The 17,728-nt window shown below is 39.5% G+C and overlaps 1 protein-coding gene across 2 annotated transcripts in view; it reads right to left on the bottom strand.

Moving 5' to 3' along the window:
* Window positions 1–1,427: 1,427 nt before the first annotated feature.
* Window positions 1,428–17,728, bottom strand: part of LOC134364932 (zinc finger protein 260-like) — an 80,668-nt gene continuing 64,367 nt past the window's right edge. Inside the window, exons 6-7 of one of the 2 annotated variants that reach the window (XR_010021912.1) lie at window positions 2,579–2,657; window positions 1,428–1,779 (exon numbers count right to left, since the gene is read on the bottom strand). Coding sequence is in view for 1 of the 2 variants with exons in the window: in XM_063081139.1 (XP_062937209.1) it covers window positions 12,213–12,223 (11 nt within the window). In the remaining variant the exon portion in view is untranslated. Of the gene's footprint in view, window positions 1,780–2,578; window positions 2,658–11,414; window positions 12,224–17,728 lie in introns of those variants that run through there. The other variant, XM_063081139.1, reaches the window with a different exon arrangement.

Here is a 17,728-nt window from a genome sequence, read left to right as displayed (position 1 = left end):
CTGAGGAAGTGAAAAAAATGGAGACAAAGAAGCAAAAGATCAAATTGAGGTATTTACAAAATAGAACAAGTACATGATCAATAGGTGTATAAAAAGATACTCAGCCTAACTAAAAAAATGCAAATCAATAAAATATTGACAGTTCATAAGGCACACATCAAATTCAAAAAATTTTTAGGTCTAATAAAACCAAGTATTAGTGGAAACATGGGTGGCTGACCCATCCAAAGTTGGGCCTGGAGAGACCCTACCACTTAGAAGCCAGAGATTCAACCCCTACCACTTAGAAGCCAGAGATTCAACAAGTCTATGGACACAGTGTAAAATTTTGTTCATTCTGCTGGAGGGGCTAGTACTAGATTCCAGTGTAAAGACAGTTTTCTTTACAACAACCAGAAGAACTCCTCTCAACAAGCAGAATGAAAAATCACTGCCAAAGATTCAAAGTGAGAATATAGTGCAATCCCATGCCATACTTAGATTTAGATGCAAAAATTTCCCTACTATTGGGGTGCAGTACTCCAAAGTCAAAGAGTGCACAAACACAAACCTTTATACAAGTGTTCATAGCAGCATTATTCATGAGACTAAATATTCAAACAACCCAAATGTCCTCAACTCATAAATGGACACAAGTAGGCAGTATGTCCATTCAGTAGCACATTGTCAAGCCGTACAAAGAAATGAAGTACTGATTCATGTTGTCACAAGCATAAACCTTCAAAATATTTTACTAGGTTAAAAAAGCCAGACCAAATGCCACAAACTGCATAAGTATATTTAAGTGATATGTCCAGAATAATTAAATCCATAGAGATAAAAAATAAGTGCTTCACAAAATCGGGGTTGGTAGGAATTGGGAGTAACTGCTAATGGCTATGGGGTTTTGATTTGGAGGTGATAAAATATTTTGGAACTAGACAGAGGTGATGGTTTTGCAATCTTGTACACGTGTTAAATGGCACTGAATAGTATACTTAAAAGTCTACTTTTATAATATGTGAGTTAAAAGTCAATGAAGCGCATATATGTGCATATATATAAGTACACGCATACATATAGTCATTTACAATTTTGAAAAAATAACTAGATTGAATAGAATAATCAATTCAGTAGACACAGTTGAGGAAAATAACTATGTACTGACAGATGGGTCTAAAGAAAATTATACAAATTACACAATAGAGAAATAAAAAGAATGAAAATGTGAGAGAAAGTTTATGAGAAAAGGAGACTAGAAAGACAAGTTTCAGCATAATGGTAAGAATTACAAAATAATAACAAAAAGAGAGTGTAGAATAGACAATATTTTTAAAGACTGCATTTTTGTGATTAAATTTATTTCAAAGGACAACACTATGCCTAATTTTCACTTGTATAATCCATCAAACTTTTTATCACTTTGTACTTCTTCAGCTATAGGCTGCTTCTGATCTAACATTCTATGCAATTATTGCAGATTTACATATACAGTATGCAGCATCATTTTATATTTATTTATAACCTACATATTGCCATATATTTATATCCTCATTCAGTGATACAGAAGTACTTTCTGCTTGACATTAATGACTTTGTTTGTGGACAAATATCTGTCTTCTCCTTCAGTTTCATGTAATTGTAACCTTTAGTAAGACGTCACTCTGCTTGTCATCGAAAAGGATGGAACGTACAGTGTTTTGTGTAGGTGGGTTTCACAAAATTTTATTCTCTTAGCAATTGTTGTGGTTCATCTTTTATCATCTTCTCCAGGTTTTCCATGGCTCTGGGTCCAGTCTCCTGTGAGGGTGTGAAGGGAGTTCCAAGGTGAGTCTCAGCATCCCTGATCACACAGTGTAAATGCCAGGGCTGAGGGTCTAGTTCACATTTATCCGCTGGACCAGAGTTCTGCACATGTGCCCAGAAACTCTACATCAACTGTCTCCTGGTTGCAAAAATGTGTTATTCCTTTCAGAACTGTTTCTTCAAAAGACACAGCAAATGTGTTGATTCAAACAGTTGGAATAAACCCATTCCACTCAGAGTCATATTGTGTCATTTATTTTATCATCTGACAATTGATTCCGGGCTCTAGAGAAAGAAGCCCCCTGTTAACTATTAGATTTTCTTGGTTTTAGGGTACAAATGTGTTTCCATTTCTCTCCTCTGTCTTGAATGACATTAAAGAGATTTTCAACCAACACAGCTTTGATCTTAAGAATTTTTTCAATAAACATGACAGCTTCAAGAGTAGCAATTTCTTCATGCCCTTCTCAATCATTAAGTAAATCTCCGTTTTTCTGACCATCTATCAGTGTAATCAACTAAAATGTAATCACATATCCATAAATTAAATACATTTTAAAATCTCTTTAGTAAAAACTAATTGCCATTTAAAAAATTCATCCCTGTGTTACATGGCAATCTAGAATTGCAACAAGTATAAGGACAAAAATTTCTGTATACACATGATGTTTATCTCTAGATCATGAAAAACACTGCCCTTCTAGCCTTCCCCCCTTTGATTGCTCAGCTGAATGTGAACTTTGATGAAAACAAAATTTAGCTCACTCCCCCTCTGATACTTGGAGATTATCACCTGGTTTCCTTTCTGTCCTGCTGGACCACATGACAACAACCCCAGAGTTCTCACATCAAGTCCTGAGGCACAGACGTCCCTGTTGACCAAAGAACAGAACACTGTATGTGATGATCACATTTTATTTCTTTTATCAACTTTAATAAAAAGCAATCACTACTATGTTTTTCTTTCTGGAAAAAATAGGGATGTCTTCACAAAAGTCTTGCTTGAATATATATATATATATATATATATATATATATATATATATATATATATATATATTTTTTTTTTTTTTTTTTTTGATCGGTAAGGAAATCGCAACCTTCGGCACAGTGTAGTCTGCACCACACTAAGCCAGTAAGTGCACCGGCCATCCCTATATATGATCCGAACCCACAGCCTCGGTGCTACCAGTGCTGCACTCTCCCGAATTAGCCACAGGACCGGCCCAATATAATTTTTTTTTTTTAATTCAGGAAATACATTTTATTTTTTATTTTTATTTATTATTTTTTTATTTTGTCAATATGCAATGTGGTTGATTATTGTGGCCAATTACTGAAACCTCCCTCCCTCCCTGCCTCTCTCCCCTCCTTCCCAGCAATGTCCTTTCTGTTTGCTTGTCCTATCAACTTCGAAGAGTTGTAATTGTTATGTCTTCTTCTCTCCCCCCACCCCCAATTTTTTGTGTATTTTTATTTATTTTTAGCTCCCACAAATAAGTGAGAACGTGTGATATTTCTCCCTCTGTGCCTGACTTCTTTCACTTAATATAATTCTCTCAAGGTCCATCCATGTTGTTGCAAATGGCAGTATTTCATTCGTTTTTATAGCTGAGTAGTATTCCATTGTGTAGATATACCACAGTGTCCTTATCCAGTCATCTGATGATGGACATTTGGGCTGGTTCCAACTCTTGGCTATTGTAAAGAGTGCTGTGATGAACATTGGGGAACAGGTATACCTTCGACTTGATGATTTCCATTCCTCTGGGTATATTCCCAGCAGTGGGATAGCTGGGTCATATGGTAGATCTATCTGCAATTGTTTGAGGAACCTCCATACCATTTTCCATAGAGGCTGCACCATTTTGCAGTCCCACCAACAGTGTATGAGAGTTGCTTTTCCTCCACAACCTCACCACCATTTATCGTTCAGAGTCTTTTGGATTTTAGCCATCCTAACTAGGGTGAGATGGTATCTCAGTGCTGTTTTTATTTGCATTTCCCGAATGCTGAGTGATGTTGAGCATTTTTTCATGTTAGCCATTTGTATATCTTCCTTTGAGAAATGCCTATTTAGCTCTTTTGTCCATTTTTTAAATTGGGTAGCTTGTTTTTTCTTGTAAAGTTGTTTCAGTTCCTTGTGTATTCTGGATATTAAGCCTCTGTCAGATGTATATTTTGCAAATAATTTCTCCCACTCTGTTGGTTGTCTTTTAACTCTGTTAGTTGTTTCTTTTGCTGTGCAGAAGCTTTTTAGTTTGATATCATCCCGTTTATTTATTTTTCCTTTGGTTGCCCGTGCTTTTGGGTTTGTATTCATGAAGTCTGTTTCCAGTCCTACTTCCTGAAGTGTTTCTCCTATGTTTTCTTTAAGAAGTTTTATTGTTTCAGGGTGTATGTTAAATTCTTTAATCCATTTTGAGTTGATTTTAATATATAGTGAGAGGTATGGGTCTAGTTTCATTCTCCTGCATATTGATATCCAGTTACCCCAGGAGAATTTGCTGAAGAGGCAGTCTCTTCCCCAGTTTATAGGCTTGATGCCTTTGTCAAAGATCACATAGTTGTAGGTATGTGAGTTGATTTCTGGATTCTCTATTCTATTCCATTGATCAGTGTGTCTATTTTTATGCCAGTACCATGCTGTTTTAGTTATCATAGCTTTGTAGTATAGTTTAAAGTCAGGTAGTGTTATGCCTCCAGCTTTATTTCTTTTGCTCAGCATTGCTTTGGCTACACGTGGTCTTTTGATATTCCATATAAATGTCTGGATAGCTTTTTCCATTTCTGAGAAAAATGTCATTGGAATTTTGATGGGGATTGCATTGAATTTGTATATCACCTTGGGTAATATAGACATTTTCACAATGTTGATTCTTCCAATCCAAGAGCATGGGATATCTTTCCATCTTGTATCCTCTCTAATTTCTCTCAGCAGTGGTTTGTAGTTCTCATTATAGAGATTTTTGACATCCTTGGTTAACTCAATTCCTAAGTATTTTATTTTTTTGGTGGCTATTGTAAATGGGCAAGCTTTCTTGATTTCTCTTTCTGCATGTTCACTATTGGAGAATAGAAATGCTACTGATTTTTGTGTATTGATTTTGTATCCAATTTGGTATGGCTACATCAGTGTCTGCCCAGTTGGCCACTAGTGCCTTGTGTGCATGGTTGCCTCGGGTCTTGGGCCTCTCCAGGGAGCCACCTCTCTGGTCAACATGCACATGGCCGGGCTGCTGGGGCACACATTGACACTGCAGAGCATGTGGTCTCTGCAGAGCTTCCACCTCCCCTGCTGGACGTCTCCCTGCTCCACGTGCACTCAGCTGGGCTGCTGGGTTGTGTGCTGGCACTGCAGAGCGTGTGGTCTCTGTGGTGCTTCCGTCTCCCCTGCTGGACATCTCCCTGCTCTGCATGCACTTGGGTGGACCAGGGATGGAGTCAGGTGGTGGATGTGAGCCCCACCTTCTGGGTCGCAGGCTGGCACTGGAGGGCATGTGGTCTCTGCCGTGCTTCTGCCTCCCCTGCTCCCAATAAATATATTTTTATTCCTGAATAACATCATGCATAATTTTACCTTAAATCCTGTCACAGATCCAAGGAAATTGAACACTGATACAATACTAAATGGGTTTTTGAACATTCCTGAGCTTTTCAACCTCTGCTTTATACCCAGATAAAAATAAAAACAAACAAGAAACAAACAAAACAATCCATCAAAAACATTCTTTCTCTCTTCCATTAAGGAGCCAGTCTAAGTGGCTTTTAAAAATCAATACATATTTGATTAATATATATTACCTCAATTTAATCAGAGATAGGATGCAGTAGAAGTTCATTATATGTTAAGTAAATGATGGTAAACAACTCCAATTTTATTTATGTCAAGACAAGACTTGGTATAAACCACACTCACAGGAATCTTCATAACATGGAAGATATCTTCAGGCATAGCAAAATAGGACATTCTGAAATCCACTTCCAACTTGGATATAGAAAACAAAAAGAATGTTGTTCTAACAACAATGAAACCATAAGAACCCAGATAAACCACAAGTCAAATGGTTTTGGACACATCAGAATGCAGAGGACATCAGGAAACCCAGAAGCCTGAAATCTCAGGAGGAGCAGACTTTTCAAAGGAGAAACTAGATAAAAAACAGACTGACATGTGGCACAGAATGTGCAGATGTGGAGTTAGTCGAAAAAACAGATAAAAAGAAATCAGCCAAACATTCATGAATTTTTGGAGGGCAATTTTCACCTGATATATCAGTTACAATATCTGGGGACCATAGACATGCAGGAAAGGAAGTTTTCATTCATTTGCCAGATGCTTGAAAGAATGTTGAGGGATGAACAGAAAAGTCCGAGACTGTGAGCAATACAGGCAAGCAAGGGGGACTGAGATATGTGGGTCAGACATGACCCACCACCCCCTGCCTAGACCCATCTCCCTCATGATACAGAAGACTTAAGCCCAGGAGCAGGGGGCAGGCAAAGACCTGCTGCAGCTGGAAAATGGTAGTTGGAAATGAAGCAAAGGATGGAAAAGAAGCAAAGCCCTGTACCACTGAGGGGAGAGAAAGAACCCATCCTGGGAGCAGGATCCCTTAGTAAATGCATGGAGAGTTCTGCTGTCCCTGCGGTGTAGAGAATATGACAGGAAGCTTCAGAACAGGTAGAGTTTGGGCACAAATAGCATTTATGAGAATGCAGCTGGATTAGGACAACTGAGAATTCCCCTACCCCTCACCTCAAGCCTAGAACCGAGTCACCAGCAGCACCATCTACCCTGGGGAGGGGCAGGAGCATGGAGAAGATCCCATCTGAGGCCTAAATATCCAGCAAGAGCTGAAAGGTGGACATGGAGCCCTACATCTGAGGAAGGTTTTCCCACAGCCCCACTCCTGTCCTACACTTGAGGCAACGGCAGCCTGATGTGGAGGAACTGAAAGCCTGTGTTCAATAAAAGTCAGGATAACAGTAACAAATCCACAAGTCAGCTTTTCTCTTGTCTTGATTTTATCAACTCTTCACAATAATGGTCTCAAAGTGTAAGAGGCATGCCCATTTCTAGGGGTAATTACTATTTACCTCAGTTTATTTGTTCCCCACATGATATTCAGCAATAAACAGAAGGTTTATACATGCCAAAAAGGAAAAAACAAAAAGAACCCACACTCAAAAGACAAATAAATCAATAGAACCAGACATAGAGATGACCCAGCTCTTGAAAAACTAAGATAAGAACATTACAATAATCTTGAGTAATATGGTGAAAGATCTAGAGAAAAAGGTAGCCAGTATCCTCGAGCTCATGCACGTTTTCAGCAAAGCAATGAAAGGGACCCTCTGTGTCAGGTAGTCACGAGGCGTTGGTTCAGAATCACTCATTTTCTCAAACATAAGGCCCAATGCTTCTGGCCATAGCTCCTTCAGGAACCAAATATATTCCTCAAGATGGGAATGGGCACAGATTTGATGCCAGACCTCCTACTGTTTTCATTTTCCTGGCCAATTCCAGTGTTTCTGACATACAAATAATTCTTGCTTTTTTGTTCATGATTTAAAGGGGGATGAAATGTCTCATTTAAGGATTGAGTAGGAGTGTCAGCAACAACAATCATGTCACTTTCTCAAAGGTGGGAGGCAACCTAGGACCACCAAGGGTGAAATGACCCAAAGAAAGTAGCAGATGCTGCAGGGAAGTCAGGTCAGTGAGGACAAGAAGATGCTGCTTTATCAGTGTGGGGACATCAGTGATCTTTGCCAGAGCAGGCCCAATGGAGTGAAGGAGGCGACAGACTACAGTAGACCAAGGAACACATGTGGGTGAAGAAGGAGTAAGCCACTCTGGACAGCTTTTTTGCCAAGTTTTGGGAATAGAATAACTAAAATGAAGGACTGGGAAATATATTTAACTGTTTCTGATGTGACAGACAACAGGCATAATATCCACCTACCCTTGGCATCTATATTCAGGTACTGAGGGGACTCATTTCCATGTAGAGTAAAAATACTCACCACCTCCTCTAACACAGAAGACAATGATGTAAGAAAGAGAAACAACTCTCACATGTATGCATCAAATACCACATGTTGTTCCGCGCTACCGTCTCGCCAGCAAGAACGACGCGGCACACAAAGGATCCTTCTGCAGATCAGCTTTAATGCATCTTGAGAGGGAGAGCATAAGCTTGCCAAAAATGGAGACCCCGAGCGAGGGAACCCGCGCCCTTTATATAGAGACTGCTCCTCGCCTAGGACGTGCTCCTACCTTATTGGTGGCTGCCTAATCGGCCCAGGCGTGTTACCGAGCAGCCCTGCCCTCCACCGGAAATCAGCGCCATCTTGTAATGGCGATTTCGGGCAGCTCCTCACAACATGTCAGGAATTTTATGGAAACATCTCATCATGTCTTCACAACTTTGTAAAGTACAAGTACTCACTTCTAATTATGACATGAGGAACATGAGATTCCAAGAGCTAAATGTGCTGCTCACCATTAACAATTACAAATGCAAAGACCTGCAGGCTCAGACACAAACATTGAGGTTAGTGTCTCTCCCCTGGAAAGTTAGGGAGCAAGTATTATAGAATAGAAAAAAAAAAAAAAAAAAAGGATTCCACATGCTGAGAAAAAATAACCTCAGTAGTAGATAGTTATATGCTATTCAGTGTAGACAGTTATATGCTATTCAAAGTAGATAGTTAGGGTTAGGGTTAGAAACCTGCCTCCCAGGACCTCAGAAATAAGATTGATCGCAGAATAAAATTTACAAATGAATCATGAGCAAATTTGCTGTAATGTGGAAGAGTCACTCCCAGGTCAGCAAGATTAAACTTTCATAGGATTCAAGGGATATGTTTTGAAAACAAAGCATTGGATACTCAAATGGGGCAACATCTCAGAGGAAAATTTCACATTGTCCCAACAAATTCCAGAGGAGAAGATGGCCTGGCTCACTGAAATCGCCATTAGATACCATGACAGGTAAAGGTGGTAAAGGCATTGTCCTGGCCACTAAATATGTTATTTCTTCAACCCAATGTTTTTACCACTGCATGCACAGTCAATTTTGAGAAGGTTGAGAAATTTTCCAAATTATTTTTAAACTTTGTTAATATACAGTGTAGTTTTTTTCTTGTCCCTTTACTAATTCCTCCTTTCCCCCCTCTCCTCACCCCCCAGAAACATCATATATGTTCACTTAACAAGTTCAAGATATTACTGTGATGTGTCTTCTCCCCACCATTTGTTTGTATATTTATTTATTTATATTAGCTCCCCAAAACTAGTGAGAACATGTGGTATTTCTTTTTCTGTGCCTGGCTTATTTCATTAATAAAATTTTCTCTAATTCCATCTATGTTGCTGTGAATAGTAGTATTTCATTCTTTTTTTTACAGCAGAGTAGTATTCCATTGTGTAGATATACCATATTTTCCTTATCCACTCATGTGATAATGGGCACTTAGTCTGCTTCCAACTCTTGGCCATTATAAATAGTGCAACAACAACAACAAAAAAAATGGGAGCACAGATATCCCTAAAACATCATGATTTTCATTCCTTTGGATATATACACAGTAGTGGAATAGCTGGGTCATATAGTAGATCTATCTGTAATTGTTTCTAGAACCTCCATGCCATTTTCTGTAAAGTGTGCACCATTTTGCAGTCCCACCAACAGTGTAGGACTTTTCTCTGCATCCTCACCAGCATTCATCATTCTGAGTCTTTTGGATATTAGCCATCCTATCTGGAGTGAGATGGTATCTCAAAGTAGTTCTGATTTGCATTTTCCAAATGATGAGTGATGTTGAGCATTTTTTCCTATGTCTGTTGGCCACTCATATATCTTCTTTTGAAAAATGCCTATTCAGCTCATTTACCCATTTTTTAATTGGGTTACTTGGTTTTTTGCTGTTGTTTGAGTTCCTCTGTATTCTGGATATTAATCCTTTGTCAGATGTATATTTTCCAAATATTTTCTCCCACTCTGCTGATTGTCTTTTTGCTCTGTTAATTGTTTCTTTTGCTGTGCAGAAGCGTTTTAGTTTGATATAATCCCATTTGTTTATTTTTTCATTGGTTGCCTGTGTTTTGGAGTTTGTATTCATAGTCTAAGACCAGTACAACTTCCTGAAGTGTTTCCCCTATGTTTTCTTTTAGGAGTTTTATTGTTTCAGGATGAATATTTAATTCTTCAACCCATTTTGAGTTGATTTTGGTATATGGTGATAGGTACAGGTCTAGTTCTATTCTTCTACATTTGGATGTCCAATTTTCCCAGCACCATTTACTGAAGAGGCAGTCTCTTCCCCAAAGTGTGTTTTTGGTGCCTTTCTTGAAGATCAGATGGCTAAGGTATATTTGTTGATATCTGGGTTCTCTATTCTGTTTTATAGGTCAGTCTGTTTGTTTTTATGCCAGTATCATACTATTTTGGTTACTATAGCTTTCTGGTACAGTTTAAAGTCAGGTAGTGTTATGCCTCCGGCTTTTTGGTTTTTGTCAGGATTGCTTCGGCCATTTGGGGTCTTTTGATATTCCATATGAATGTTAGAATTGTTTTTCCAATTCTGAGAAGAATGTCATTGGATTATTGATGGTGATTGCATCACCTTGAGTACTATGGACATTTCACAATGTTGATTCTTCCAATCCAAGCGGATGGGATATCTTTCCATCTTCTTGTGTCCTCTTCAATTTCTCTCAACAGTGATTTGTACTTCTCTTCATAGAGATTTTTCACATCCTTGGTTAACTTTATTCCTAGGAATTTTATTTTTTTGATGGCTATTGTAAATGGTCTAATTTTCTTGATTTCTTTTTCTGCTAGTTCATTGTTGGAGTATAAAAATGCTACTGATTTTTGCATGTTGATTTTGTAAGCTGCAACTTTGCTGAAATTATTTATCAAGCCTAGGAGGTTTTTTTGTAGAGTCTTTAGGTTGTTCTATATATAGGATCATATCATCTGCATAGTGGGACAGTTTGACTCCATATTTTCCAGGCTGGATGCCCTTTATTTCCTTCTCTTCCCTGATTGCTCTGACTAGTACTTCCAACACTATGTTGAATAGGAGTGGTAGAGTGGGCATCCTTGTCATATTCCTGTTCTTAAGGGAAAAACTTTGAACTTTGCCCCATTCAAGATGATATTGGCAGTGGATTTTCATATATGGCTTCAATTATGTTGAGATACTTTCCTTCCAAACACAATTTATAGAGAATCTTTGTCATGAACAAATGTTGAATTTTGTCAAATGTTTTTCTAGCATCTATAGAGATGGCTTATGTGGGGTTTTTATCTTTGATTTTGTTGATGAGATTTTATACTTTTAAAAAAATTTGTGTATGTTGAACCAACCTAGCATCTGTGGGATGAATCTCATTTGCTCATGGTCTATAATTTTATGCATGTGTTGCTGTAATCTATTAGCTAGCATTTTATTGAGAATTTTTGCAGATACCAAAACCAGACAAAGATACAACACAAAAAGAAAACTACAGGCCAATATCATTGAAAAATTTATTTTTTATTGAAATAATATATAATGTAAAATAATACATCAGACTATATCACACTTTAAAAAAATAAGTATTTTGTGTGTGAAAATGTGCTTCAATTTTTCAAGGCTGAATAGGCATTTCTCACCACAGACTGAATTTCAAAAATATCTGAAAACCACAAATTTTCTTGGTGAGCTTTTTTTTTTTTTGCCTTTGAAATATGTTCATCAAGTTGTCTCTTCCTTGTAATGTGGTCATCACACACATCTGCTTTCTAAAATGGAAGGTCTTATTTCCTACTATGTTTGCATGTATGTGTGCATATATGTGTGTGTGTGGGTGTATGTGATACTTGTGTGTCTTGTGCTGCAATTGCTCAGAGCTCCATAGCCCCAGGCCTGGAATAAAGATCTCATCACAAATGCACCAGCACACATTATAAAATATACTTAGGGGGTTGGTGTCACCATGGGTACATGTTGGCAATAAGGTAAAAGACAGAGGAATCTCAGGTGTCTGAGAATGCAGGGCAATTTGGGCCACTTCAGATGTGTCACAAATAGTGCCAGCTCCATCCTTATCAGGGCCTTTCCATTCTCTTCTTTTTAAAACTCTTTCTTTCATCACCATCACCCTAAATCTCTTAATGCCTCCTTTAAAAGGCTAAGCCCTATCTTCCTCTCTGACTTTCCTATTCCCATGTAGTTTGAATGAGGCATTGGGGCTCCAGGACCTGCAGGCTGTGATCAGAACACATCAAAAGCTCTTTATTGCCCATTACAGTCTCTTTCTTCTCACTTTTGGTTTGTGGACTCTCTCCCATCTGCTTCTTTCTCACACTCAGTTCTTCTTCATACTCCTCCTCATTATGTGGCTCTCATACTGGCAGAAAGAGTAAGTCTTAAAGGTCACCTGAAAGCAGATAGAGTAAAGTGTTTACCAAAAAGATAAGAAAAAATGGTGATGAAACAGAGGTTAGAATTTCCCCATCAATCTTTACAAGTTTAGAGCAGCCACTTTTATGGAAAAGTGTGTATTATGCTTCTAGTATGTGAGATATTGTCAGCTAAGCAGGTTGCTAAAGCCAGCCTATATTTATTAAAGGAAGTTAGTTTTTATTTCAAAAGTGGGACTAGAAGAGAATTTGTGTCTGCCTTTAATCTACACAAATGTCATTGGCACAATACATATTGATCAACATATATTCTCATTTCCTTTGACATTTTTTCTTTTATTTCTAAGTTATTTAGAAGTGTATTATTTAATTTTTTAAATATTTGAGAGTCGGGACTTTCAAGATGGTGGTGGCTGCGGCGGCTGGCGCGGAGTAGCTGAGGTGGAAAAGGTGGCCACTGGGCCGCAGGCAGCTGGGAAACTTGTGAACCTTCCTCTTGCCATCTCTTAAGGGAGGACCGCTGCTGGTGGCCAGTCGTGGGGGGTGACCGCCACTTTGCCCTCGGCAGGAGAGGCTGCCTCATTTACAGGAAACAGCTTTGAAGTGTGGAGCAAGAAAAGAACTGTTTCTTAGCTGCAAAGGCGAGTTGCGAAACAGGGAACACAACGCCAGGGCTGCTGTGGATGCAGACAGGATCCCAGAGGCTGGGGCCGCGCTGAAGGCAGCCAGCTACCCTATTCAGGATTCGAGGTTTCAGGCCGGCATTAAAGAAGATTCCTGGGAGTGCCCGAGCCACGCCGCAACTGAACAGCCCGAGGCGGCAGCGGCCGAGAATGGGGAAGGCGGCAAACCAGAGACAGAGAGTGAACACCCGACCTGGCACAACCTTGTGAGTGACCCCTGGATGAGTCCTGTGGGCGGCAGATGCCCACCCGGCTCCCGCCTGCATCACCAGGCCACTCACCGCCCCGGGGCTGCCTCCACTTTCCCAGGGCCGAGCAGCTCCGCCCGGCTCGGCCGCCACTGATCCCTCCCACTTGCTTGGCCCGGCGCAGGGCTTTCCAGAGCCTGTGGGCCAGCCTCCCCTTCCAATCCCTCTGTGGTTCTCTGGTGGGTTGGTGGCGTGGGGCATCCCTGGCCAGTGTTGGGAGGGCAAGGAAGTACGGGTGGGCCAATTGTCACCCCACCGCACCCTGGACTCCGGCCCCCAGTAAACTTCCTGTTACTGGGAGGCAGATACCATCTCTGTGGCCACCAGTTCGGAAAAAAGCCTAACCAATTTCGGGTTGGGAATAGTGTGGTAGGAGAGTTCCCAGGTCCGCTTGAACCTGCCAGAGAGCTGGCTGCAGGCGGGTGCTAGACTCAGTTTATACCGGGGGGATACAAAGGTGAACAAGTCCCGAGAAAGATATACACAGTGCTACAAAGGCATCCAGAGCGACCGGTCGTCTGTGCCTAGCAGAAACCTGGTAGACTTCCTGGGTGAGGCTGTGCCGAGCAGGGTCTTGAAGGCCCAGCTGATAGATGAGGGTTGCAGAAGACACGCCCCAGCCCAGCACAGTGTGCACAGAGTGGGGAGACGTGCAGCCAGGGAGGCGGAGACACGACAGAAACCACACACCCTGTGCGGTCGCAACTGCATGATCCAACAGTCCGGGCCAGAGCACACGGAACAGGGAGAAGTCCTGAACAGGAAGTGAAAGCTCAACAGCGATCACACACCCTGTGGTACGTGATCCACCAGCCCAGCAGAGTCAAAGCTGACCAGAAAGGTGGCTCCCCGGAGAAGCCCAAGACCCGAGGCAACCACACACACAAGGCACTAGAGGCCAACTGAGCAGCCACGGAGGTATCCATACGAAATTGGCAACCACAGCAACATCCTAGTTAGTCATTAGTCTCAAACCGGTGGACTGTGAAACCCCTGCCACAATGAATAAACATCAAAAAAAAGATTCCAGAAATACGAAAAATCAAGAAAGTACACCACCAAAAGTTAATAAATCTCAAACTCTAGATCCTATAGAACAAGAAGCCCATGAAATGACTGACAAGGAATTTCGAGTGATAATTCTAAGGAAACTGAATGAGATACAAGAAAACACAGCTAGACATGATGATGAAATGAGGAAAAGTATACAGGATCTGAAAGAGGAAATGTACAAAGAAATCAATGTCCTGAAAAAAAATGTAGCAGAACTTGCTGAACTGAAGAAGTTATTCAACGAAATAAAAAACACAACGGAGAGTTCAACCAGCAGGCTTGTCGAAGTTGAAGAGAGAACCTCTGAACTTGAAGATGGGCTGTTTGAAATAACACAAACAGACAAAAAGAAAAAAGAATCAAGGACATGGAAGAAAATCTGAGAGAGATGTCAGACAACCTTAAGCGCTCAAATATCCGACTCATGGGTATTCCAGAAGGGGAGGAAAATGGAGATTCCATTGAAAACATATTCAAAAAAACAGTGGCAGAAAACTTCCCAGGTATAGGAAAAGTCACAGATCTTCAGATTCAGGAAGCTCAACAATCTCCAAATGTATGGAACCCAAAAAGACCTTCTCCAAGACATGTCATAGTCAAATTGGCAAAACTCAGAGACAAAGAGAGAATCTTAAAAGCTGCAAGAGAGAAGTGTCAAATCACCTATAAGGGAGCCCCAATCAGGCTAACATCAGACTTTTCATCACAAACCCTAAAAGCTAGAAAGGAATGGGATGATATTTTCAAAATACTAAAAGACAAAGATTGCCAGCCAAGAATACTTTACCCTGCAAGGCTATCCTTCGGAAATGAAGGGCAAATAGTATATTTCTCAGACAAACAAAAACTGCGGGAGTTCACTACCACACGACCACCCTTACAAGAAATCCTCAAGGGAGTACTGGGTTTGGTTCCTGAAAAATAACTACCACTGCCATAAAAACCCAAGAAAAATCAATACCCACTAGTATAATAAAAATGGCATTCATGAAGAGAAAAAAAGCAAACAAAAACGCTATCTACAACCTAAGGAACCAACAAACACAGAAACCAAACAGTAAATCAGAAAGCAAGGAACAAAAGACACCTAAGACAACCAAACAACCAACAAAATGCTAGGAATAAATCAACACCTTTCAATAACAACTCTTAATGTAAAAGGCTTAAATTCCCCAATCAAAAGACACAGACTGGATGACTGGATCAAAAAGGAGGACCCAACTATATGCTGCCTTCAAGAGACCCACCTCACACATAAAGATTCACACAGACTAAGAGTGAAAGGATGGAAAAAGATTTACCATGCAAACAGAAAAGAAAAACGAGCTGGAGTAGCTATTCTTATATCTGACAAAATAGACTTTAAACTAAAAACCATAAAAAGAGACAATGAGGGACACTACTTAATGATAAAAGGACTGATCCATCAAGAAGACATAACAATCATAAATATGTATGCACCCAATGTTGGAACAGCCAGATTTATAAAACAAACGCTATTAGACCTAAAGAAGGAAATAGACACTAATACCATAATAGCAGGGGACCTAAACACCCCACTGTCAATATCAGACAGATCATCTAGGCAAAGAATCAGTAGAGAAACACAAGATCTAAACAAGACTCTAGACCAATTGGAATTGGCAGATATCTACAGAACATTCCACCCAACAACCTCAGAATATTCATTCTTCTCATCAGCACATGGATCATTCTCCAGGATAGATCACATATTAGGTCACAAATCAAGTCTCAATAAATTCAAAAAAATTGGAATTATCCCATGTATCTTCTCAGACCACAATGGATTAAAACTAGAAATTAATAACAAATGAAACTCTGGAAACTATACAAACACATGGAAATTAAACAGCATTCTACTTAATGACATATGGGTCCAAGAAGAAGTCTAGCAGGAAATCAAAAAAATTATTGAAACTAATGAAAACAATGATACATCATACTAAAACCTGTGGGATACTGCAAAAGCAGTATTGAGGGGGAAATTTATTGCATTAAATGCTCACTTCAGAAGAATGGAACACTTCACCTTAAAGAACTAGAAAAACAAGAACAATCCAAACCTAAAGTGAGCAGACGGAAAGAAATCATTAAGATCAGAGCAGAACTAAATGAAATTGAAAACCAAAAAACAATTCAAAAGATCAATGAAACAAAAAGTTGGTTTTTGGAATAGATAAATAAAACTGACAAACCATTAGCATGGCTAACAAAAAAAAAGAAGAGAGAAGACTCAAATAACAAATATTAGAAATGAAAAAGGCGATATTACAACTGATTCATCTGAAATACAAGGAATCATTCGAGGCTACTATAAACAACTATACACCAACAAATTTGAAAATCTGGAGGAAATGGATAAATTTCTGGACACACACAAGCTCCCAAAACTGAACCATGAAGACGTAGAAAATTTGAACAGACCAATAACAATAAAGGAGATTGAAGCTGTTATCAGAAGGCCCCCAACAAAGAAAAGCCCAGGACCAGATGGATTCACAGCAGAATTTGACCAAACATTCAAGAGGAATTGACACCGATTCTTTCCAAACTATTCCAAAAGATTGAAATGGACACAAATCTCCCAAACTCATTCTATGAAGCAAACATCATCCTGATCCCAAAACCAGGTAAAGATATAACCAAAAAAGAAAACTACAGGCCGATATCCTTGATGAATATAAATGCAAAAATCCTCAATAAAACACTAGCAAACAAATTACAGCAACACATACATAAAATTATTCACCACGATCAAGTGGGATTCATCCCAGGGATGCAAGGTTGGTTCAACATACACAAATCAATAAATGTGATACACCATATTAATAAACTCAAACACAAGGACCATATGATCATCTCTAGAGATGCTGAAAAAGCATTTGATAAAATTCAGCACTCATTCATGACAAAGACCCTCTATAATTTAGGTATAGAGGGAAAGTATCTCAAAATAATTAAAGCCATTTATGACAAGCCCACTGCCAATATCATCCTGAGTGGGGAAAAGCTGAAAGCTTTTCCTTTAAGAACAGGAACTAGACAAGGATTCTCACTCTCACCACTCCTATTCAACATAGTGTTGGAAGTACTAGCCAGAGCAATCAGAGAAGAGAAGGAAATAAAGGGCATCCAGATTGGAAAAGATGAAGTCAAACTGTCCCTGTTTGCAGATGACATGATCCTATATATCGAACAGCCTAAAACCTCTACAAAAAAACTCTTGGAATTGATAAATGATTTCAGCACAGTAGCAGGATACAAAATCAACACACAAAAATCAGTAGCATTTATTTTCTCCAATAGTGAACATGCAGAAAGAGAAATCAAGAAAGCCTGCCCATTTACAACAGCGACCAAAAAAATAAAATACTTAGGAATTGAGTTAACCAAGGAGGTGAAAAATCTCTATAATGAGAACTACAAACCACTGCTGAGAGAAATTAGAGAGGATACAAGAAGATGGAAAGATATCCCATGCTCTTGGATTGGAAGAATCAACATAGTGAAAATGTCC

This window comes from Cynocephalus volans, chromosome 16 (assembly GCF_027409185.1).
Source record: "Cynocephalus volans isolate mCynVol1 chromosome 16, mCynVol1.pri, whole genome shotgun sequence".
Taxonomy (NCBI): domain Eukaryota; kingdom Metazoa; phylum Chordata; class Mammalia; order Dermoptera; family Cynocephalidae; genus Cynocephalus; species Cynocephalus volans.
This window is presented reverse-complemented; position numbering and strand designations above follow the sequence as displayed.